Source organism: Macrosteles quadrilineatus, unplaced genomic scaffold, assembly GCF_028750875.1.
Source record: "Macrosteles quadrilineatus isolate MER2022 unplaced genomic scaffold, UCM_ALF_1.0 Scaffold_7__1_contigs__length_78375512, whole genome shotgun sequence".
Taxonomy (NCBI): Eukaryota; Metazoa; Arthropoda; class Insecta; order Hemiptera; family Cicadellidae; genus Macrosteles; species Macrosteles quadrilineatus.
In genome coordinates, this window is record NW_026542600.1 from 30,660,366 (window position 1) to 30,686,305 (window position 25,940).

At 35.3% G+C, this 25,940-nt stretch overlaps 1 protein-coding gene across 1 annotated transcript; it reads right to left on the reverse strand.

Moving 5' to 3' along the window:
* Positions 1-2,613: 2,613 nt before the first annotated feature.
* LOC128998140 (ubiquitin-conjugating enzyme E2 H) lies at positions 2,614-24,257 on the reverse strand. The gene is made up of 5 exons (XM_054424143.1): positions 24,055-24,257; positions 18,882-18,958; positions 13,449-13,616; positions 12,531-12,659; positions 2,614-11,138 (listed from the first exon to the last, which is right to left on the reverse strand). The coding sequence occupies exons 1-5, from the start codon at positions 24,105-24,107 to the stop codon at positions 11,014-11,016; spliced, it is 552 nt and encodes a 183-aa protein (XP_054280118.1). The 5' UTR covers positions 24,108-24,257; the 3' UTR covers positions 2,614-11,013.
* Between the last annotated feature and the right edge of the window lie 1,683 nt (positions 24,258-25,940).

Below are 25,940 nucleotides of genomic sequence, written 5' to 3' on the forward strand. Positions count from 1 at the left end.
ATGTTGTGATACCGGTGTTTTGTCCTGTTTTTTATTCAAGTAATGAATATAGTTAAAATTACATTTCCACCCTGCCATCGCACTATGTATTCATACATTTAATTAAGTCCGTTAATACTTAAGTTACTCCCAATGCGTTTGTGCAATGTTAGGTTTACGTAAGTTATTTAGTGATATAGAGTAACTTAAAGTGTAACAATGTATGTGGTCTATGAAGTAACAAGACCAACGCAGACATTGACTAATATTTTTTGTATAAATCTCAAATAAATGTTCTTTTATACAATGATACTTTTTGTGTTCACAATCTAGTAAATAACATCACATTGTCAATAAATTCTTTATAAAAAACAATACATTCTCGTAGTAAAAATGTGATCCACCAGGACTTCCAAGAATCTATTTATTTTGCCCATTACAACTCTTCCTAAGTAACAAAGGTTATACTAAATCAATTGTCCGGGTAACCGAGTGGTTATAGTGCTCGCCTTCAAATCTGATGGGCACTGGTTCGATTCCAAGCAAGATCGTTTATAGAGCCAGATGCCATATTTGTCATTGGGCTATGAATTAATGATGCTATCTAACAAATTGTCGACGTTAGGTAGTCATGAGACCAGGGTTTGGACAGTTCCCTTTCAAAACTTAAAAAATTGCACTGGCATAGAAACACACAAAATAAAAATAAAATATATTTACGCCACACTACATCACTTTGACGAACTTCCCACGCAAGGATTTAGTCCAGAAAACAGCTGTTTGCCGCCAGCTTATTCAAATGGGATTTCATTGCGTACTACTGTTCTGCAATGAGTTTTGCCGGACACCAATCAGCTGATTATACTGTATTTGCGTGGCAATTAGTGGTTATAAACTAAAACATAACCTCTCTCAGAGGTTATGACTCGTGATTTTTAGTACGTAGTTGATGGAAATATATAAGGATTTGTACGGATTTAGTAGTATGGCGTAAACTATCGTACGTAACTCGTCCAAAATGTGTGTACCGGACTCGTATGGTAATCCCGTACTCGACTTCGTCTCGCACGGGAACGACCACACTCGTCCGGTAAACACTTATTTTCAGGACTAGTAACGTAATATACTATTACACCACATACAGTTGTTTTGAGTAATTACTTTATAAGTTATGATATAATGAGCTATAAGAAAATCAGCAAAAGCTTCTTACTTCTAAAACAAGCAAGTAATCCGATCAGAGTTAAAATCCTGGTCCTGTTGTGCGTTTAAATCAATATTCTAGTCACTTGCTGTTTGTTGTATTTGATAGGTGCTACCATTGACTTTTTGACTCTGAAGTAGTTATCCTACGTATTTGGGGACCAGCTGTAGCCAATTATATATTCAAATATAAAATAGTTGAATGAACTTCCCATTAACTAGTGTAACAATTCAATTTTCACACATAGTTTTTCATATGATGTAGTAGGTGTGACCTAAAACGATGTTATGGTTTGATATAAGTTGCACCTTTGACTATTAATAGACCTGGACATTCCATATGGGGTGTTAAAGTTGTTGGCAGTATTTTAATTAAAAGGGATGTACAGTTGGATTGTGCCAATGACTAATGTGCTGATTTGTCAAGTATGCCAACTTTTTAACCAAGTGAAAGAGGTAGGACGACTTATTGTAAGCTTTAGTATGTTTTATGTCACATCCACTATCTCAGTAGCAAAAACTAAGCTAGGGAATGGGGTTGTCTTCTATCAAAAGTAAAAATTGTACTCACAAGGTTGTGTAAACATGTACAGTCAAGTCCCCAATGCAATGATTTAAAGGGTATTTTGTTGATTTTATTGATTTTCAAAGTCGAGTTTTGCCTATGCAGACCAAAAACAACCTAATTCCTTTTTATGAAAACCACAATACTATTCCTGAAGCCACGTTAACTGGTCTTTATTTACCTGTTTTGTTTTTGGTAAGTATGATTTGAGGTGGACAAGTTTATCATAGACCCGACTGTACCGAATCTTTTTTTTTAATGGTAACATAAACATCAAGGTTTACTGATGTGAGATCCTAATTTGTTGATAATAGCACCAACCTCTCCAATCCATAATTAAGACTTAAAGAGTCATTCACATTTCAAATTGAAACCCCATTTCACATTTTTGAATTAATTTTAATTTAACATGTGATTTACTAAACACCCCCAAAATGGTGTATTTATCACTTTTCAAGAGCTTGAATTTGCACCTCCATTAACTTTACGTCCGAGGCCATAGGCTAATAATTTGGTCTTATTAGTAAACTGTGTTTGCCAATATTTAAAACGCAATCTCAAGAATCTATCAAGTTTAGGAATACTGTATCAGGCCCACTTTTATAAATGGCAGATAGGGCATATGCCCAGGGGCGCCGGAGGTTTGGGGGCGCCCACCGGGTGCTCCTTCAACCACCGCCTGCCCGCACTAGTAAAAAAGGGGGCGCTGCTTTTGGGTTTGCCCAGGGCTCCACTGCCCTTAACGCGACCCTGTACTGTATTGTGTGTAGGTTTGGAAAATGTCACAATACAAGTTGGTTCGTAAATAAATACAAAAGAATCAGTTAAACTGAAATATTTATTTCACATTAATTTTATTGTTATCATTAAATTATTCTGAATATCACTACAGTAGTGTTAATGTTAAATACTCTTTACACTTGAGAAAATATTTTTCAACTACCTACTAAAAAAGACTTATCAACTTGAAACTGATATAAGTATAAAACTAAATGAAATACACAAATCTGCTAAATTATTTTTTTACACCTCTAGAAAAATTGCTTTGTGCACAAACATAAACTGTATAATAGTTTCAAAAAGATTATGCTGACAGGAATCTATCATGAAAAATCCTCTCTAATTCCCTCAACTAAAATATCAAAGAATAAATATAACATTCACAACAGTTATTTAATATTATACATATTTGTATCACATCAATTTTGTATGAACAAATCAAGAGCAGATTGTTTTACTTTTGTGTTTTTTTGGTTCTGTCAAGTACTACACATGTTTATAAGACAGGATGAGAACAAAAACTGTGGTATTTTCAAAGAACCTCGAACATTTTATACAGTTTATATGTGATCGCGGAAAGATAGTGTTAATGAAACAAGTATAAATTTAAGGTACGAACCTTGGCGAGTGCCTTAAAAACTGCTAAGAGTGTTATTAAGATATTTATGCGAGTTGTGTACACTTCTTTACCTACAACAGTTTTTCAATTACTAACAATCACTAGGTACTCATAACTTCTAAGAGAGGTTAATTGCCACTGACAATGATGCAATGAATCATTATACCAAACACTACTTGCACCACTCCTTAAAAATTAAATTGGTCTTAACAGCTGACTAGTTGAAGTTCGAAGCATTACAATTTTACTTTTTTTTCTTAATTCTTGAACCTCATTGGTTTGTTACTTGTGATGTTAAGTAAAACAATGCTGTTAAGTAAGTGAACAATGCTGTTTAGCAAATCTTTTTAATTCTAAGAAATGAACTGAAATGGCTAGTTTAAAAAACTGTCATAGGTAAAATTACTGAGCCAAACCTCATTGATTTATATTAGTTATGCTCTACAGTTTTGAGCTTAGTTTGCAAATTAATTTGTTCCTCTTGTATTCCTTGTTCACTCTATTTTGATAAAATAGGTACTTAATTCGTTAACATTTCTATATTATTTTGACAAATATTCAATTTTCCTAAGGTGGTTGAAGTTAAACTTGTTGTTACTATATCTTATCAAGGCTTCACTTGGCAGAAAGGAGATGGACAGGATGAACTCTGTAATCAAATACTCCCAGTGAAGCGGCTTATTTTGTATCATCTACGACACTTTCTGATGAATCATTCACGATGGCTATTAATTTGTCATCTCCGTGTTATCTTGTGGCTTATCATATCGCGTCTAGAAAACACATTCAAGGAAAATTGGATGTTTTTTCAAGTGCTGGGAAATCTTAAGATTTTCATCTGCAAATTAGCACATGTACGATGGCTATGTTCAAGTCATATCCAAAAGTTTTACTTTGCTGCCTTGTGTTGTAGCCCAACCTCTAATCTTTAGAGGGAGGAAACGTTTCCTCTGGACTGTGGAAAAGATTGAAAACAAACTTTAAATTTTACAAAGTATGCTGTAGAACATACAACAGGAAACTGAAGGGGGTGCAAATATATCATTGCCTAAGCAATCTAGCAACAGAAATATTAATTAGTTCACAATACTAAGAGTATTTTTGTATTTCTTTGCATAGTTTAGGCCAGCCACACACTGTAACAGTCAAGGCAAAGTGAGGCTGGCTGCTCGACTTGCCTTGTCGCAGATCGGACACATATATAGTGTAGAAGGCAAGTCAATGCACCAAAGTTGGGGCGTGGTTTGTATTGATAAAAACAAAAACACTGTTTTACGTCAATGGTTGCGAGTGTGGTTTTGCAATGTGTGAACAGGAGATTGACTGACATTTACTTAGCTATGGTCAGGTCCGGTTAGATTATCAATTACTTTGGGTCAGTCAGCTTCAACATTTGAATTTGAACTTGAGCAATTACAAAATAAGATTGAATAGATAAACATAGCTTGGAGGAGAGACTTTACATAAGTATGGTGTTGGAGCGGGGTCTCCTCATGTAAACATGGTGTACATGATAATATATTGTTTTTAAACTAGATGTTAAGACACTTGACACATTTAATTAAAAAAGTGTTAACTTTGTGTTTTATACAAAACCGTAATCCAAGTTTAATTTTGAAATTATTTGGACTAAGTACAGAATAGTAGATGTCCTGTGAATTCACACATGCACAGAGTCTACAAAACAAAATATATGACTGTTTCCACTCTTTGACAAAGGGTGACTTTCCACCCCGTCTCGCCTCAACTGTCTAGTGTGTGGTCAACCTAGTTAGTGGTGTCATTGTTGTTTCATTAAAGTGCATATTATTGTCAGTGTCTAATAGTGCATTATTTTACTATTAAATAACTTTATGTTTCAGCCTTGTTGCAGAGAGCATAAATAAATAATATAGCTGGCACTGTATTCAGCAAAATAAATATGAACCAGAAAAGCATTTTTTTTATTGCTTATGTGTGTAAAATCAATGCAATGATTTGGGCACGATGAGGAAATGAAATGATTACTATCATCAGAAAATAGAAAGCACTTTGAAATGTCCACTGTTATTTATGCTGTGGACAGATTAAAAACTTTGTGGATGGTTGGGAGCAGCATAATAGTTATATATTTCTAGTAGTCAGCCTTAAAAGAAAATGATGCATTTTTATCCAAATGCAACTGTTGTCTAAAAATAGCAAGCCATAAATTTTATAGTGTAGCATTATTAATCCTACATAAGCCCAAAAATATTGCAAAGATTTACTACACATCAGTGGTAATAATTTCTTCTTTGTGAGGTAGCCACTATTTGATAGTTCTCAATCTGTGATGTCCTTTTTTAGTTAAAATATTGAGTGTTTTTGAGCAAATTTGTCATTCATGTTATTATTAACTAAGCAAGTTTATTTCATGTCTTTTACATACATTGCCACCCTAAGATCAAGTTATAGTTTTTTTTTTTTACTCACTTGATAGGCTAAGGAACATATAAAGTAAATTTTAATGCCTTCAGCTCAGTTTGTGTGCCCAAATATAGTCTATTTACTTGGATTACAGAAAATTTGGTTCAATGTTGAAGTCTAATTTATGTCTATGGAATTAAATGTAGTCGAAAGAGTACAAACCTCGATTTATTTAAAAGTAATACTGTTTGTTAAAGTACTCTTTATCATATCAAGCCATATAAATGCACTCCATTAAAAAATTACAACACCAAAATTGTTGGATGACTGATCCATGCCATCCATATTTAAATATCTGGAAGTTGGTTTATAAAAGCATTAGTCTACAGATAAGAATAATCAGGAATCCAGTATCTAAAATATTAGTAGAAAATTCTGTGTAAAAGTGGTACAATAGAGAAATTAATTCAGACGTTTATTGTAGGGCTATGGAATATTTTATTAAAAATTTCATAGTTTACATAATGCTTGACAATTTTAAAACAATGCATTTACATGGGCTATCTATAGCATTGCTATAGATTCCTGTTAACTCACAGGGTAAACTTTTACTTGGTGTCGAGCTGTAATAATGTACGATACAGTCACGTAATAACCTCCTTATGACAGTTAGCCGTCAACCATAAATAATAGCCTACGATATTTTTATTGCTTACGCATGGTTAATTTGGCAACCAGAAAGATTACATTCAAAATGTGAGTTCTTGAACATAACTGTATGTAGAAAAATTAAGCTATCATAGAGAGCCACAAATTTTTGATGTAATTTCAAATTCTGTTTTTAAGCTGATCAACCTTTTACAAGTAAAGCAGAAATAAATTATGATTTTGGTTTGAATAAACAGACGTTTGGCATACTGTACCTTTAATACAGTATAAATAATATCAATGATGTGACTAATATTACAATAAAGTCAATACACACACAAAAAATGTATCAAGAACTTTAACCTTTTTAATTGCTGAGCTGTCAGACATTAAAGTTAAACAATATTTATTGAACAAATATGTCCCTTATCTATTTTATGGATTAAAGCATACATTTTGAATTAATTTTTGTTATCGACTTGAACAAAGAATCACTTAAGAGAAACAAAATTATTTGCGATAAAGTGTTATCAATCAATCAGAATTACAATACTTTGTTCCCGTTATGGGATTATTAGTGATTGGACAGAAACTGAAACCAGATGGCAACTTACTGAAAAGTAATCTTCTTTAATTAAACACTGCAAACAATATTAGATCTAGAATTAACACAAACAATATTATTGCTTTGCTGGGCATTTAGTAGGCCTATGATATACAGATTTAACCAAATGCTACACATGCCATTACAAGAATGAGTTATTTATTTTTACCAGAGAAATCGTTGACCATGATTTTAAACTGGTGTAATAGAATCTCAATACTTAAGCAATAAACATTGTTAGTTCACACTTTTTCTTTGAAATATGTGTTTCTTTACGAATTATTATTAACATTGTTAGTTCACACTTTTTCTTTGAAATTTGTGTTTCTTTACGAATTATTATTACTGTGAAAATGATAATACATATGCATTTAAAACTGTCAAATAACCAAAATGTTAAATGGTTTGATTATAAAAAAACTTAAGTAATCATACTTATCAACTAGTTAGAGGTGCTTTATTGAGATACAAACAATTAAGTATGTTATAACAAACTCTTAATAAAAAATACAATAACATAACAAATATCTACAAAATGTTTCCTTAGATGAATGAAAAGCTATAACATAGAATGAAGCAGTCAAATTCGAACATTGGCCTAATTAAACAGAGAAACTCAAAGCTCTTCTGTGATATGAAGAAAAAAGCAATATTTTATCAGAAATTATGATTTTTGTGAGTGTGTGATAACATTTTTAAGTGCTGTTTAGTGTACTCAGTTTGAAAGTGTTGAACATTAAGTTTTGATTAGTGGTTACAGGCATTGATAATTGATATACTAACTCAAATTACTCAAAAGCACCGAGAAGTAACAGAATAAAAGGAAGACTCATACTCGAGGAATTTAGTGTGTAATGAGAACATGGATGTCTTGTAGCACAAGGCTTCATTAGATCGCTTCTCTTACTCTCAACTATAGCACAACTCATGATCTATGTGCTTCTACCATAACACGCCCTCTATGTTTTGATACTTCTCAGTGATTCAAGTTATTCATTTGTGTAGAAATAAAATATTAGCATAGTTATATTCAATTATTTAGCTACTGCCCATAACCTCTCATTGTATTTAATTGCTCTCCCGAGTTAGGACAGAGTTATCACGTTCACAATTTGACAACCTTACGAAAATATGTGATATGCTACAGAGGTAATTATTGGTGAGACTTTGAGTAGAACTATTGTAATGAAAATTAAAATTTCTTCTGTGGATTAAAGGTGACAATAAGTTTACAGTTAAGGGAAGTTACAGTGACTCTTGCCTGGGGATTTAAACAGGCAGGCACTTGGTCAGGTTCAGGCCAACTACAACACGACTGTGATCTGCTCTCAACAACTATTGCTACGACATATTGGCACGAGATATCAGTGCTACGACTTACAATAAACTTTCCGACTTAGCAATAAATTATATTTTGATAACAGAGAACACCGAAATTGATAAGAAAAATTGTTTAGTCACTATGACTTTACAATCTAAAGTAAAGTTTGACGAGTATGAAAAAATATATTAACAATAGCATTGGCCATTATTGGTCAACATTGTCAGGAGAAACAATGATTCAAGGTGGCTGAAGGAGTTTTTAACTGAAATGTTTTAATGCGGTTCTCTTTTTATAAATGGTGGGAGATTTTAGAGCATAAACAATGAGACCCTATAAAATTTAAATTCCCTTGTCATAGTAGAGGTAAACCTGCAGACTAAGCAATTTGCCTTATTAGATTTTCACTATAATATTTCCTTAAACAGGCAAGATTTACTCCCTATTTATATCATATTAGATTTATGAGTACTTAGGATGATTGCTGCTGCAGGAGTCAGGATTTTAAGTTGCTGGTTACAAAATTTAAATTTATATCTTTGACAACTAACTATACCTTACTGACCTGTAGTCAATAAATCCTATCGTTTCTATTGTTCCTATTTTTTTGTTGATTGATGACAGGTCAGTAACCTCATTTATGTTATTTAATTAATCATGCAGGCACATTATGAATAAATTATATATCTTTGTTTGTAAATCTTAACAGCCACAGCCAGTCATTGCAAAATGTAAAAACGATTTCTTCTGAAACGTTAACATTGTATTTGATTAGGTATCAAGTAACTTTTACACGGATTTTTAAAACAATAGTGATACGGATGAGTTGAAATCTGGTGTTTTAGAATGGCATCTTGGTTCTAGGTTGTGAATAAGCAACAAAGAAATTTGAGATTATTAGAGCGGAAATTGTTGAGCATAGGAATACAGAGCAACTGTCGGGGTCGTATCTAGCTTTGGCAGGCCCTGGTTTAAGATATTAGGCTGCCCCCCCCCCCCTCTGCTTAAATTACATGTTTGGGGCCGGGCCCAGGTAAAAATGTCTGGAAAAACCGGTCTAAGTACGGCCCTGGCAACTGTTCAATGATTTAATTAATAAAAGCACGATGAGGTTATTTATGGAACTCTGTAATGTCAAGGCAATCACGGGAGTAAACCAGGCTTAGAACAATGGATTGATGAACTCTTTTATCAAGTGATTTTGAGTACAGATATGACACTGCATCCACAAGATAAGAACTGACCAGAAAAACCATGGAGTTGTGAATCTCCCGTTCTTTACTCATCGATTATACTTATGGGGGAGTCATAGTTCTTGTGAACTAAAACTAGTAAATGGAGCAAGGTATTCTTAAGTTATGTATGGGATTTACCTTTCAAATCAATTTTGAAACAAGAATGGCAGAATTATCCACCCTTTGAACGGTTTGCTTGGTTGCCTGATTACAGTAGCCTCCCTTCAGCTTCACCTGAGATGTTGACCTAAATATGATATTTTACTTATTTATAACTCTCAGTGTCTGGCATCTATGTGTTAGCTGTTTACAGCACAGCACACACAATGTGCAGAATACCGAGGTTGGTTATTTATCAACTGAACAATTGATTTGATCAAAATTACCGTTACTAATAAATCATTAAGGATTGAATATAAAATAAATTCACTTACAACATAATTACTTTTACTGAGTACTAATAAATAATCAACAAAATAAATCTGAACTAAAACTATGGCAATAGAATATTAATCATTATATAAATCGTCAAATACTCAAATGGAAATTAATAGACCTACTCTTGTCTTATAACTTTTAAAGAAAACAAACCTAAAACTTAAATAAACATGACCACTACTGTTGAGTTTTGCCTTATCACAGTAGATCATGAGAACTAAATCTACACTAAACACTGACTGGATCTTTACATCTAGTCCATCATATTGTTATTCAACTGGATCATGGAACAGCTTGGAAACAAAATTAATATATCTTTGAGTAATAGGTATCAGCAAAAGAGTTGTACCTATTGAATTGTATACATAACAATTCAAACCTTAAAGATGTCCAGAAAGTCAGAATTAGATCAAATAACTAAATTCACACTTTTATTTTTGTCTGATGGTCCTTTTTTGGTTTATTACAACACAAAACAAACTTAAAAAATTTAAAATAGGATAACTTCGATTTCAATTTAAAATTAGTCTTAAACTGAGTTATGAAATTAATTTTAATTATTTGTACCGCACACATTTCTTTACATTTCCAGAGGAGCAAAACTGATAATAATGAAAAAAACCAAGTACATTACTTAACAACTAAAAGTCATACAATTTTGTAATCTAAAAAGAATTTTCGGGTCTCGGATACAATTTTATAACAAAACAATTTTTTCATGGAACCTGATGTATTCTTGTAAACTCTAAATCAACACTTGTGAGCCAACTGTAAAGGAACATTGCTATTATTAAGGTTTAGTTCTTTGAATCAGTAAAGCAACAACTTTTGCCGTTAAAGTCATATTTGAAATAAAATGTCATTAATCTGTGATGTAAACACACAGAAACAAAACCATTACGTATTTCTTTGGCTAAAAAAAATCTTTTCAGATATTACTCCACTTAACACAAATCTCTCCTTCAAACTGTCAATATTTGTAGAATAATGGCCAATGAATCTCACTTGGATTTCGGATTGCAAAATCCAATATCCATTTGATCCACGAGTTTCCTAATTTTATACAAATAAAATAACTACTAAAAAAATCATACTCAAAGATGAATGTGTACAAATTACCAGGCTTTTTACATTGTTCTGTAAACGACTCCTTTAAGCAGCACAACTCTAAATACCACACCGAACCAGAAAATGTAGGAGAAAATGGTGCATATGTACAAGATGTGAAGTCCAGTGTTATAATTCCATGTCTTTGGTTTCATCTTCACTGAAGTCTGACATAGAAGATTCACTGTCTGATGAGACGCCCTGCTGTTCTTGCTCTCGGAGAGCTTCTTCTGTGGCATACTTGCGGACATACTCTGCAAAACACCAACACTGTGCAAGTCACAATTCTCAGGAATAGCCCTTTAACCTATGAAAAGAATTTTTCATGTATGCTTCCTTTTCTCAACCTGTTTTATAGTGTACTGAAATAAAAACCGACAACACACAATCCTTATCTGGTTTTCAGCGTTATTTTAAGTTTAGTATGTTTATACACGGGGTATTCAGAAAGTAACGATCGTTTTTAATTAAAATAAAAAATAAGTAAGTATATTTAAAAAAATGTATTAGGCTAATACATCTAAAAGAGCAACTAAAATACTACTTCTTTAAGTAGTCTCCAAACAAATTATGACACTTATGCACAAGCTTTGAAATTCCTTCATCATAGCAGTCTGCCGCCTACGATCTCAGCACACCTTAAGCTCAGCGTCGTCGTCGAAGCGCTGTGTTGCTAGCCAGGTCTACATTCTTGGAAACATGTGAAAATCGTTTGGTGCAAGGTCAGGACTAGGGTGGATGAGGAAAAACCTCCCATTTGAATGAGTCAAGGAGTTCTTTGGTGGGTTTGCTGTGTGAGGTCAGGCATTGTTATGCACAAACAAAGTTGTCGATGTCAATTTCCCTTGGCGCTTGTTTAAACTGCTCTCCTAAGGTTGCGCAAAGTTTCAAAGTACCGTTCAGTGTTTATTGTTGTACCACGCTCAAGAAAGTCAGTAAGAAGCACACCTTGCCTGTCCCAAAAAAAACCGTTGCCATAATCTTCCTTGCTGACAATGTTTGTAAACATTTTCTTGTTTTTCTGGGTAGCTTGTGTGCCCCCAACTTATGGACTGTAATTTCGTTAGCAATTAATGTGTTTTACCCATGTCTCGTCCCCAGTTACGATGGGATCCATTAGTGAATCACCATTTCTGTCGTAGGCATCCAGAAATGTCAAAACTGCCCCCACTCGCTGACCTTTATGGTGGTTCGTGAGCATTTTCGGCACCCATCTTGCACAAAATTTGTTGTACCGGTAGCCTAACCTTTGTGTGACAATATCAAACAACAAAGTCAGTGAAACTTGTGGGAAACAAAGCAAAAGAACAAAATTTTCCTTACTTTCTGAATAGCCATAGTATAAAGTGTACCTAAGTGTTTATATTATAAAATCTTAGAGCATAAACATTCTCTCTGCCATTATACAAAATTCTATGAATTAGGCCTAAACAATTAAATTTTGATTGAATTTTACTAGTTGTATTATTAGTGTTCATACTAAATCCCAGTCTAGCAGAAGTAAAAAAAATAATAATAACACGAATAACACAGTAAATATGGATTAATACCGCCCAAGAAATCTTAAGCATGTATATGCTGCTAAGAATAAAGCATTAAACCTGCAAAAAAACCATGGAGGAACATCAGGTAATGAGAAAACCTACCATGAACCTTCTTTTTGTACTCGTCAGGTTTGTGTAAGTACATTGCAGCTGCATCTCCATTGAGGGGATCAATGGGATTGGGATATGTCAGCAGCTGGGGTAGAAACGACTCAAAAATGTTGGACAAGTCTGAAACATGAAATAGGGGATTTAATTTTTTGGACACACATCAACCTCCTGAAAATAAACATAAAATACTAGGTTGCGAGGTAAAAAAGCACAAGGGTTATATTTGAAAAAATTATGGTAATAAATTACAGTATGCTAACGCTTTGGTTTCATTGCTGATGGCCATTTTAATCTGAGCTACTAGTGATACCAGTGTAGGTAGTACCTTTGACTATTGATAGACCTAGACATTCCATTCCCATGTTAAAAGTTGTTGCCAGTTTTTGAATGACTATGGTAGAAGATAGAATTTTGGGCTGTAGCAAATTGTGTGAGTGGCTATTTCAAGCTAAATTATTTGTTTAATAAAAAATAGGCTACAGATAGATGGGATGTCTAGTTTCAGTATCCACAAGTCATGGTGGTATTCTGTATCTGCTACGGGGCAAACACATTTGCATACCATGTTTAGTGACACACATTTACTCTGAAGACCATGATAGTGTTTATTTATAGGCTAGGTTTGAAACTGGAACCAGCAGTTCTTTATCATTAGGCTTTTAAAATGGTCCTGGCTAAGAAAATAGTACGTTTTGGTCAGAAACAAAGCTACACAAAGCATCTAACTCCACTCTACACTCATATTTGAATTAAAACACACCTAGTTGCATCCCCACCTCAATTGGTAATATTGTATAGAAGACCACAACGGTCTAGGCCACTGCGGGGTGCTGTATTTCATTACAAACACATCCTGTTTAGGAGGCTGGGTTTAGTCAAAGTCAAAAGTAAATTTGAGGATAAGTTTACCATATAGAGCTGTCCAAGCTTGATTGATGACATCCAAACAGACTGTCCCAGAGACTTCATCTATGTTGGGGTGGTAGACTTTATTCATGAAGCCTATTGAAGGTGACTTGAAGGGGTAGTGCTCCGGCAGATGTACTCGAACCTTCCATATGCCTCCTTCATAGGGAGCTGAAATTTAAATTATTACTTTTAATATAACAATGGTGGACAGAAAAAGTTATACGTTTTAAAACTGTTAAAACTATAATACCAGGTTTGATTTCTTATAAAATTATATTTCTTTAACCATTCTTGTACAATGGGTGGCAGCCTATTTTATATTCAGTTGTCCCTTGATATCCATTTCACCAAGATAAATATGCCTACATTTTTATAATGCAGTATTAAGTATTTGGGACAGTATAAAAACTAAAAACATGATTAAGTAAATAAAAAGTACAAAATAGTAAATGAAATTTATTAAAACTAGGCCTCACAATTTGATATAGGCACCTATTTGAAAAATAATAAAGGAAATTTAAGTAGAATAAATGCATGAGAGAATAGTGCTGAGCGATAGAGATTCGTGCCACTGTTTTGTAGGCTTGTTTTGTTCTGCTAATAAGACTGCTGTTGCTGACAATGTGTTGGACTACTGAGTACGTCACTTACAAAATGTCAGATTATTGTGGGATGACTGTATATAAACTACTAATTGGATTGAGGACATTTCCATTCAGTGTTTATGTCTCCCATTCAATTTTCTTTCTCAATCATTAATCATCAAATCCATATAATAACTGTATTACTTGTGTATTATTGGTTGGAGATAAGCATAAATGTTGTAGGCCAGTCAGCCCCAGAGTCTACTAGACAATGAGGGGGGGGGGGTCGTCAAACAATTTGGTATTGCTGGACTACCAGTCCGTGGACCAATCCGCAATAGTTCTGGGACTGTTTGATACTGGTACCAAACTGAACTATGAATAACAGTCTATGTAGTTTTACCTGTTTTTCAAGAGTTGGACAAACAGTCTGGCAAAGTGCTGGACAGCCAGTCCCACCCAGTCCCCTCATTAGTGCTGGGATTGACTGTCCAGCCTCAGGAAAACCTGGGACTGAACGTCCGACTCCCAAACATAATACAAAACTAGGAATGTCCATGTTTTTGAGAGAAGTATGAATCATACTTCAAACTGAACTGATAATAGATACTATTAATCATCATCCTGTTTTCATAAGATACGAGGGTTGTTTTTTAAGTGAGGGACGTTTTTGCATATGGATCCGTAACTCCATTGTACTCCACGAGGCTCCTTGCCACTTATTGGCATCATTTGTGAACAGAATGACAAATTTTGTAGCTCTGTAGCATACATGTACACATCGCTGTGTGTTTTGATACATTTTTTACCAAAAGAAGTTTATGACATTAATCGCTAGATGATTGAAGTTTATGGCCCTGATGCAATGATAGCGGGAACAGTGCAGAAATAGGCTAGGCAGCTAAAAATGGCCGTGGAAATGTTCATTTGGAAGGAATTGTGTTTTGGTGGGTACCCAGACTTCTCACATAAGACCACAAAGGAAAAGGGATTTCACGGTAATTTTTACACTCGATGGCCAATTTCCGCACTTTACCCTTACTCATTGCATTAGGGCCATAGCCTACAGTCATCTGGCGATTAATGTTGGCATCGGATATGTTTCTTGCAATCAAAAAAGGTATAACTGTTATCTCACACGGGGCAGGAGCTTCGATAGTATAACAAATTTTGAAAAAACACAGAGAAAAGTACATGTCAGCTACAGAGAGCTGCAAATTGTGTCATCCTGTTCACAAATGATGCAAGTAAGTAGCGGGAAGCTTTGTTGCGGCGTACAAGCCAACTACGGATTTATACACACAAATGGCCCTTGTATTGTATTGTAATGTGAGAGGGGTGGACTCGTGGTCCAAGCACGTCAACAGAAGCTTATTGTGCATCCCCACTTGCCGCTAACTGGGTAAGCCTATGCCCGTGTTTTTGACTAGGTGCTAGAGCTTTTGCCCAATGTTAGTATCTGGTTAATCAGGTGGCTGCCTTAGTCCAAACAGAGCCCTTCTTCTAGCCCCAAGTGTATCGCAATCGAGAATAATGTGTTTTTCAGTCTCATCGGACTGGTTGCAAAGTCGACAGTCCTTATTGTCATTGACAATTCCTAGAGTGTGGAGGTGTTTCCTGAAATGGTTGTGTCCAGTGATAAGAGTAAGTACCTGCTTGATCTGCTCTCTCCCCAGCTTTATAAGCCAGCGAGTGAAGAGGGTGATAGGTTCTGAGAGCAGTTTCTTGCCATACGCCAACGCTCTAGGTGTTGTCTCCTGGACCATTTTTTGATTGGGTGTTTAGTGGTAGCTTTTCTGATGCCACAGAATGGCTCCAGTCCAAAGAAGGCTCTCACCTTTTTTGGCCAGCTTATCTACACTCTCCTTGCCGCCTGTGCCTACATGTCCTGGAACCCAGCCAAGAGTTACACAGTTGTATGTGGAAGTCTTGGTAGCATCTGGCTAGTCCTAGGTTGGCACAAGCCAAGATACCACAGATTTCTGCCTGAAAGATGGTACTACAGTATCGCCCCAGACTGGCAGAAAGTTCTGTTCTGGGCGATCGACTGTATACTCTAAAGCCAAATTTCCATCGATTAGGGAGCCGTCTGTGTACCAGACAAAGGTCTTCGTTTCTGGAGATGCCCTTTGTGGTTTTTCCACTAATCTTTGGAGCGAAATTCAACAGTGAAGGGTTTGGTGAAAACTGCCTCTGTGCTTAGGACGGCCATGGTCATGTGAAGCACAGGACTCGCAGCCACAGTTTCTTAGCTGATGGACTGCTCCTGAAGGCACCAGTGGCTTGTAGCGTAACAAGCCTTTGCAGGCTTTCTTGTTTGAATATGACCTAACTATTACTTGATTCATCTTTGTCCACCAGACTAGCAAGCCATAGGTAATTTGAGGCCTAACCACAGCCTCATACCAGTGATATGTGGAGTTTAATTACCTGATGGCAAATCTCCTGGACGTCATGAGCGCCCAATTGGGCTTACGCAGTGCCTTGTTCAAGTGGTTGTTCCACGTCAGCTTGGAGTCATGTGTCAGTCCTAAATAATTGACTGTACTCGACACTCCCAGCTGAGTAGTGCCAATATTCAGCCTGGAATGAGAATCAAAGTTCTTTTTCCTGGTGAAACACTACGACTGTCTTGGAGGGATTAGTGTTGTGTCCCTCTCTGAGACACCATGCTTTAACATACTGTAGGTTGACATGCATGATATCAGCTACAATATTTGTGAATTTTCTTTGAACCATGAGGACTACATTATCTACGTAGTCCTGGACAAAGTTGCCCTTGCTGGTGAGTTCCCATAAAAGACTGTCCACCACAAGGTTCCACACGAGAGTGAAATTACACCGCCCTGTGGACATCCTTTTATGGGTACGATCACAATTTTTCCCAAAAAAAAGTCAGCCATGGTGTGTCTTGAGTTAAGCATAGACTCTGTCCATCTGCACAAGATTGCTCGAGTCTACGCTCACAAACTCCCACGCTCGCACTATAGCTCCATTTGTTACATTTTCGAAGGCTGCTTCAATGTCCATTAAGGTGCATAGGGCTATTTTCTTAACTTTCAGGCTGTCCCCGATTCTGCTAACCAGCTCGAGCAGAGCAGTTTTACAGGCTGGTAGGCGTGTTGGTTGCGATGAAGGGATGTGTTTAGAAGCATCTTTCTTATGTGCCTCTCCACCAGCCTCTCCAGGGTCTTTAGGAGAAGAGACTGATGTGGCGGAATGATTTGGCATCAGGGTAGTCTGCTTTTCCTCTTTTGGGAATGAAGATCACACTGATGAGACACCGGGCCTGAGGGATGTACCCGTAGACCAAGCTTGCTCGAATGAGTTCAAACATAGGAGAAGATTGAGAGCATCAGGTCCTTGCTAAAGCATGGCTGGATGGATGCCGTCTCTCCCGGGAGACTTAAATGAACCAAACTTATTGATTGCCTATTTAACCTTAGAGAGAATGACAACTCTTTTCGGTATGTTCCAGCTTTCACGATCAGTTCTCAGCCAAGAACTTCTATACGTGCAGCCGGACACTCGTGTGTTGTCACTCTCAAAAATACAGCCAGGGAAGTGAGTTTCAAGGAGAAGTTTGAGACTTCCACCAACCCCAGTGGTGTATTGCCCTCCTGGTACCGTAAGAGATCCCAAGAGGCCAATAGGTTTGTACGCTAGAATCCGCTGAAGGCGGGCCGCAGCACTGAGACTGTTGATGATGTGTTCTGTACATACGGCCCAACCTTACTTAACCTTCCATCGGGCGCAACATTTACCTTACGAACCACTTTTGCAGAATTGTATTGTATAATCTTGTGCACCCTTGTGTTTGACCTTATTTAGCGATATTATAAAATGTATGACGCAGAACTAATTGCGATATTGTTGGCTAGTGTTGAAAGGGAGGACAAGGAACAACATTTAGAAGAAAGAACTAATGGTCCGTGAGTTCGGTAAGCTTTTTTTTCAAGAAAAAGAACTTTGACAAAATGTGTGGTCTGTGGTCTTTCTAACAAATGATTTTTTGCATTAGACAATAGGTGTTTTATTTAAATCACCATTGCAATTTTTTCTACAGAGCTTTAACAAAGTAAGTTGTCCTTGTGAAATAATTATCTTTTTTCATAATACCATAGGTGTTTTTATGTCATACACTAATGCAATTTTTGTCTAAGAGCTTTGATTGAATGAGTTGTCCTTGTACAAAATTATTATTTTTATTAGACCATGTACGTGTTTTTATGTCATACAATATTCAAATTTGTTTTCTAATATACGATAGTACTGTATAAGTACAAAAAGTAAATCTTTTTTATCCACAACACTTACGTATTTTTATTTGTTTTTATAAAATTTTCCACTTGATATAGGCCTACTACTTAAGTAATAGTGTAATAACTCATAAAAATGTTTTTCTTACAGTTTTATTGCTATTAAAATGTTTTTTACTCATCATTGCATAGTTTTTGTACTCCCAGAGGTAACTTCCGTGAGCGCCCTTTGGTGTTTGAAAATCAATGCGCCCGATGGAAGGTTAAAAAGCCACCCTTGTAACTATTTCAATACGACACCACCAATGTTTGTATCTTTTATTTTGGAAACTTGTGGTAACTTACACAGTTTATTAGAAAATGAGAGATTATTAAATTACCTGTAAATGAGAACTCTGAGGATCTCAAATTAACTTGCAATAGCTTAACATAAGGCTAATTATAGCTATTTAAAGAGAATTTTAAAGATTAGATAGATTATGATTTAAATAGTAGCTACATATAATTTTTTTTCATTGACAGAAACACATAATATTAAATATAGGCCTAGTATAAAATTACATATTTATTTTAATAAATAATTTACTTACTTCCACTTGGTCCATAAAACTTGACACAAAACTCGTTGAGCCCACCCAATATTGTGACTTCATGTTTGCTCTCTATTCTGAGAAAACTATTAAAGAAAATCAAATAATATAAAATGACAGGTTGAAGTAGGCCTACTAAAACAAATGTACAGCCCCTGGCAGTTAACATTGTTATTGGGAATCAGTGACATTTAATTTCATTTGTTTGAAAAGGAGACACGACCATTGGAGCTAATAAATGGAGCTGTTTAAAATGGAGCTAATCATTGGAGATGTAAAATATGTAGGCTTAAATATTATTATTTTTTATATTGGTCCTCTAGAAACTTAATAAAACTGACGGTTGAAATAAATAACCGCTTTAAAATCTTATATAGGTACCTACTTTTTTAGCGCGAGAGTATTTTTCTTGAGTTCTCGAGATTTTAATTTACATAAATTGGTTTAAATACCTGCTTCTAGTAATCCAATTGTTGCAATTTCTGTCACGCAACTAGTTTCGACTTCATATAGGTAGTTGCGTGACAGAAATTGCAACAATTGGATTACTAGAAGCAGGTATTTAAACCAATTTATATATTCAACGTAATCCGGAGGCTAACATCAAAAATGAATTTTTAATTTACCATATTTCAGTAATTATACCTTCTAATCAACAAAATGCTATCATTTTTAACTCATTTTGACAAACACGATGAACTATGCTAAACTCTGCTAATATATATACTTTTTATAAATACCCTTTCCACTGGGTATTTCCTTGCCTACATCACGACTAATCATTGATATTTACTGAAATTATAATTATTTCTACAACAAAATTAAAATCATCCTCGACTAATCTTATCAAGAGACTGTACCAGTCCATCAACCTCAAAACTAACTCATCTTCTTTCAATAAAACAAAAACAGCCCTTGGAATATACAAAAAATATCATCCAAAAGCGGAAAAGAAGAACTTTGATGGATATTGGGTTAAACAATCAACCCAATAACGTTTGATAGAACTCTTATAAAACTACTTGTGGTTTTCTCATGTTATCAGTATATTGTGACCAGAGTCTCATGCATATGATAAGTTGATAATGTTTTACCTCACCGTTGTCCTACTCAATTTTCCTCTTTGTTGCATTTACTTTTCTGACCCAACTGAAATAAATTTGAGTATAAAAAAATAAATCATACTTCTAGTCGTATGTTTCTCTGTATTTTAGAATTTGTTTAGCATTTATGTACCCATTAATATATCTTTGGATAATGGTTCATGATGTATCAAGGTTGTAGGCCTTGAGCACTTTTGAAGTAAAATCATCTACATCAAAATAAAAGAAACTTGATACCTTAAATGAGCTCTCTAGCAGAAAAATTTAAAATATGTTTTTTTTTTATTACAAGTACCGGTAATGTACAATTAGACTAATATAGCCTATTGAATTTGCCATATTTTTATCAAGTTTTTACAATTTCTTTTACAAATCTGATGACTTGCAAAACACAAGTACAGAATGGATTGTTTATATTTATTTATCTAAATAGAAATTTTCTAATTCAGATACAGTATTCCCAAACTATAGGGCTATGAAGTGTCATGTTGTCTTTAGCTGTTGTGACACCCTTGGTGTAGGCCTACATAGCAGACAGATATGTAAGGAGCAGATGATTGTCAGTGCAAGTGTGAAATCACGGTTGAGCTCGCGATAAATATTTCTTGTTCTGCTTCTTGTTTGTTTTATTTTTGTCAAATGAAATGTGATATCACAAAAGCAAATAACGTAGGAGCCTACTAAATATCAATAATAGCCCAAAATAGTTTAATATACTATGCATTTTGTAGACTAGAATAATGAAATACATTTTAACACGTTCAGTGCGGCATACCTTCAAACAGGCGCTCGATAATGGCGGCGAGGCCCGGGCGAAGCCCCGCAGCGCAACTGAATCGGTGAACGCAATTGGCATTCAAATATTTCAGTCTGACGAATAAAAAAAGAGCAGCGGTGATTGTGCTGTGTTAGCCCGAGAGTGGACGTAGTTCACTGAAACACCCAAAGGTAGCAGCACTGCCTGGATTCGTAGCCAGTGTCTTTGTAAAGTGGCTTGAAAAGAGAAAATTGCCGGAACCGGGACAAAAGTATTGCTAGACGGGATTTTACGGGAAATTTTAGTACCAACCTACACCAGACTAAAGCTTAAATAATCTAAGCTACAGGCTGGCAACGATTATAACGTTCCCCGGCAATGGCTGAGCTCACATCACACTAAACTAATGTGGAGAGAGTGGCATGACGCATGACGTCAGCTTTAGCTGATGTCCGCCACCAGTCCTAGTGTTGGACATCATCTATTGATGATGCCCGCACTTAACGTGTTAATGCATTTTTTTTATAGTGAGGTTATGCAAAGCTATTTTAGATATAGGCCTAGGTTATCTATAGTTCACGTTTGATCCGCCCTCGGTTAATAGAGATTCTACTACAGTACCTAAACATTAAAAGTGTTTTGAATTCATATCTCTTTTAGACTCTTACTGTACCTAAGGTAAAAATATACAATTTTAAGAGGTTTTTTCTTGGATAGTACCCTCTGTTAAGGTAATTTTGATCATCCGGATGTGCCCCATTCCAATTAATCCAGATTATTGATGTTCTACTGTAGGCCTTTATGAATCTTTGAAAAAAAAACTCCAGGAAGAGTACATAATGAGGTTCAGGCGCTCAATGAATAATAGACTAAATCCTAAAAATGTTACAGTTAGACAAGCTATATTCTGAGCAGTCTGGGCCGTAGGATCCAATGTCCTGAGCCTGTGAAATAATTTAAATCCTGCTCTAGCCAATTGCAGATCTGCTATATCACTATGTATGTACCAAATGTCAGTATTTTGGGAAGAAGTTATACAAATTTCATTGGGTAGGCCTACCTAAACACACAGCTAAGTAACCAACAGGCTAACCACAACCAAAACGATGTGGGGTAAAATGTGTTCAAACACACAAACTTGCAGAAAAATAGAGTAAACTAGGATCCTGCTAATTCCAACTAATCTGCACCGAACCCTGTTAGGATTAGCCTACGTTGATCCAAAGGAAATGTATCCGTGCTCCCGAACCGTCAAACTGCTGATTCCATTACACATCTGGGAACCTTTATTGATGTCAGCACCCAATGACTTCGACAACACCCAATAATCTACGGTGTGGAAGAGTACCTGAACTGGTATGCTCTGTAGAAATCCAAGGACACTAACTAATATTCACATTGCATCTCCTTATTTCTAATTTGACGACTCACTTCAATATTTAAGATTTATAAATAAAGCTCTCTCTCTCCCTCACAGACAAAATCATTAGCTGGAAATGCAGCAAAAATAAGTTTCATTAAAATAAAATAATGTATTTTTATGACTGTAAATAGTCAAAATTGCTCACGCAATTATTATCTTCTTCTTCGATCGTGGAAACATTCTCATAACTTTCCGTGGTCACAGCAAAACCCATGATCCTTAACTGACAATCTTACTATATGATGACCATAAAAGAGAACTAACGGAACGTTAATGAGTTGACGCTATTTTATAGGCCTATTTATATATTAAATTTCTCAGTTTGTTCAAATTTCACGTACAATTCACAAACTGTTTCCCAGTAATCGAAATTCACGCACAATTCATGGACTGTTTACCATTGATAAAAATTCACGTACAATCCCTGGTTTTCTAGTGTTCCCGGCCAGGTAGACACCCTGATTAGTATTTTAGAACACATTGCTCTTTTGTTATTCATATAAGTTAAGTACCGTAGGCTACAGTTTCTAACATTTTTCCTGAAACAAGTGGTTCAGATTAGCTGGATATTTGGATTAGGAGATCTCTAGTATAGAGGTAGACCTTGCTAAACCCACTATAACTTAGGTACCGCTTAAAGATAAGACGACTAGGCTATTAATAGACCAGTCGTGGGTGATAATTTGATTTCGCAACCCATTCTTACACCAAGCAAAGTAATTTTATTTCTTTAATAAATATAGAACTGCAAAATAAAATGTATTTTTTAGAATTATGAGGAAGAAAAATTGTACAAACAAGGTTCACCAATAGCAAAAACTACCTGTATCAAATCAACATTCTGCCACAAATGACCACATGTGGATTTGCCGCATTGAAGGTGTTATTAAATGATTAGCCACTAACCGATGAACAGTATTTAACTGTATTTAACTTGATAAAAGTTGTGGGGTATGTTTAACAATGAAGCCTCCCTAAGGACTGTGCTCAGTATTTCCGGTACAAGCCTAATGTACCCCATTGGTATTCTGGCCGTCTCTGATGATAAATGCCTCTACAGCACCCGCATGTGTTGTACACTGATCAACAGCAAATAATTACTCTTGATAAGTAGTTAATCAAGATACAGGATATTACAACATGTACCCTAGCCTAGGTACCGGTAGTCTACAAGCAGCATAGGATCACTGTGCTCAAAAATTAAATAATTATTTAGTATCATAAGAATTAGCTAGACTATGATAAAATATGCTAAATCCATTAAATGAATTTTCCTAACTGTCCAATCTAGGCTCAGGCCTATGTCAATTGATACTGGTGGTATATATTTGTAATTAATACACTAAAATTCTAACTGGACATAGATGCTTGATTCAAAGGACCATTTGGTACAGCTTTATTTAAGGTTCAACCTTGAATGTATTGCAAACAGTAATCCAAAGGTCCAAATTTCATTGAGATAACTTTAAGGGCCTAATATAGATGTTTATTAGACAATCTTCCAAATTATCAAAGACTAAATCTGAACTAAATAGGCCTATGACAAATTAGCCCACAGCATGTGCTTTGCAAAAATAAAGTTTGGTCCTAATTGTGAACAATTTTTGGGAACAAATATGTTAAGTACAACTGAAGTAGTGGAAGACGTAGGTCTATAATACATTAAATGGGAAAAAATGCATTTTTGTGACAGGTAGGAATAGTGACATTATACTTGAATAGATAGTTAGAATGTGTGATTTTAGATACGTCTACGATATTCTACGCAGTATTGTTTCTACTCTAATTTACAATAATAGATAGATATGTTAGCCATGTCAAAACAAAGAACAGCTGATCAGCTCCCCATTATGGCCTTGTTCAGCTGAGATCAGATGCAACAAAGGATACAGTTTTATAACATCTGTGTCCATTCTTCTTTTACCAGCACTTGGAGAAGACATCCTGGTAAAAAGGGTCTTCGACCCAACTTGACGGGTTTAACACAAAATACCAATGCAATAATTAATCACTCATAAGAGGAAAAAGCTTGATCCAATAGAGTTATCACTTTCAATATCTCTAGCAAAATCCTGCTTACCTGACCCCCCACTACACTGACACTAGCAGCACTGCTGCAGTGTTTCCACTTGACAGGGTTGCCAACATCACCTGAATTCTGTGTTCTAGGGATTCTCAAGCTCAAGTTAGATAAATTCAACAAGTAATAGTAATTTATCGTAATAATTTGCCAGTCTGAATAAAAAAATTGATTTTTCTAAAGCTTTTGGTTATTTTTCTTGATTTATTCAATAATTATTAATGGTGAGATTGCGGTTTTTTGTTTCAAACGATATTCAGTAATAATTATAGATTCATTGAATATTGAAAGATGCTACGAGTCCTAGCATGTTGTGTTTGAGATAGATCAATAATTGATCAATTTACTTTGAATTTTAGCAGCTCTGACTTTTATCGTCTTGAAATAAAAGTATTTAACTTATGAGTTAGTTATAGCATAGATAAAACATAGTTATGTTTTATCACGGCCTCCGTTTTATCTATGGTTATATGTTTCAATGGGGTAGCGGATTTTTATCACCCTGGCATCTTACCCCCTGGGCAAACGTGACGTCACAAACCAGGGGGTAAAATTCCGGCCGCGAACTTTTGAGTTTCGCGACATCAGCTCGATGGATTAAACGCGGAATTAAACATATATTTTCACGGTTGTGAGTTTAATCAGAACACATCAAATTATAAAAACCTAGGATGTACGGCTTGGATTTTTACCCCCGGATTTTTACCCCCGGAATTTTACCCCCGGAATTTTACCCTCGGAATTTTACCCCCCGGAATTTTACCCCCTGGCCAGATATATAAATTAGTGAGAATGATTAATTCTCGTCATTCAGTTTTAATTTAATGGTAAATATTTTATTATTTAGTAGCCTATCTTAATTTATATGTAACATTAACTAATCGAATAGGGTTTTAATTTCAATTTTGAGATTCGAGTGTCAGGATTCGTTCTTTGAAGCCAACTGTTGGTTAATATGATCAAAATAAACAGCGAATTCTGTTTACTTAGTTGAGATTACAAAATAAATAAATAAAGATAGGCTACTATATATTGAAATGTTTACAATTAATTAAAAACAGAAATAAGAAAATCAATCATTCAATTTCTAAAATCAGCCAGGGGGTAAAATTCCGGGGGGTAAAGATCCGGGGTAAAATTCCGGGGGTAAAAATCCGGCCCGTACATCTTCAGTTGTCTAAGCTAGTTATATGGACAGGGGGTAAAATTCCGGTTTTTATCGCTAATCTAATTAATCACGCTCTGACTATTTTCATTAGACTTCCAAATCTGCGGGGGTAAAATTCCGACCGCGAACAAACTTTTGGCCACTCAGGTTACTACGTCATAGTGACGTTAGCTTTGCCCAGGGGGTAAAATTCCAGGGGGGTAAAATTCCGGCGACCCGTTTCAATCATTTGAGGTAGAAGAAACTATCTCTTTGTCAAATAGTCCAAAATTGTGTACTAATGCTCAGGTGGTTTAGTGATCCAAAAATGTTGTATTTATTGTTTTTTCACCAGATGGGCATGTTTCACATTGTAATGGAAGACACCACAATAAAACATTCACCACTTGACCTTATACATTGGGAAATTAGGATAACTGTGCGTTAATTATTTATATCTCGAGGTATTTATGGAGTAATTTTCTGGTTTACATAAATTCATTCAATTTAAAATAAATTTCACTAAATTTTGAGTAAATCCATTATGAT

Coding starts and splice junctions, on each gene's coding strand:
- LOC128998140 (XM_054424143.1), bottom strand. CDS start 24,107: ATGTCTTCTCCAAGTGCTGGTAAAAGAAGAATGGACACAGATGTTATA. Junction 18,959..24,054: donor GACACAGATGTTATAAAACT/GTATCCTTTGTT, acceptor TAGTTTTCTCAG/AATAGAGAGCAAACATGAAG. Junction 12,660..13,448: donor AGCTTGGACAGCTCTATATG/GTAAACTTATCC, acceptor TTCATGTTTCAG/ACTTGTCCAACATTTTTGAG.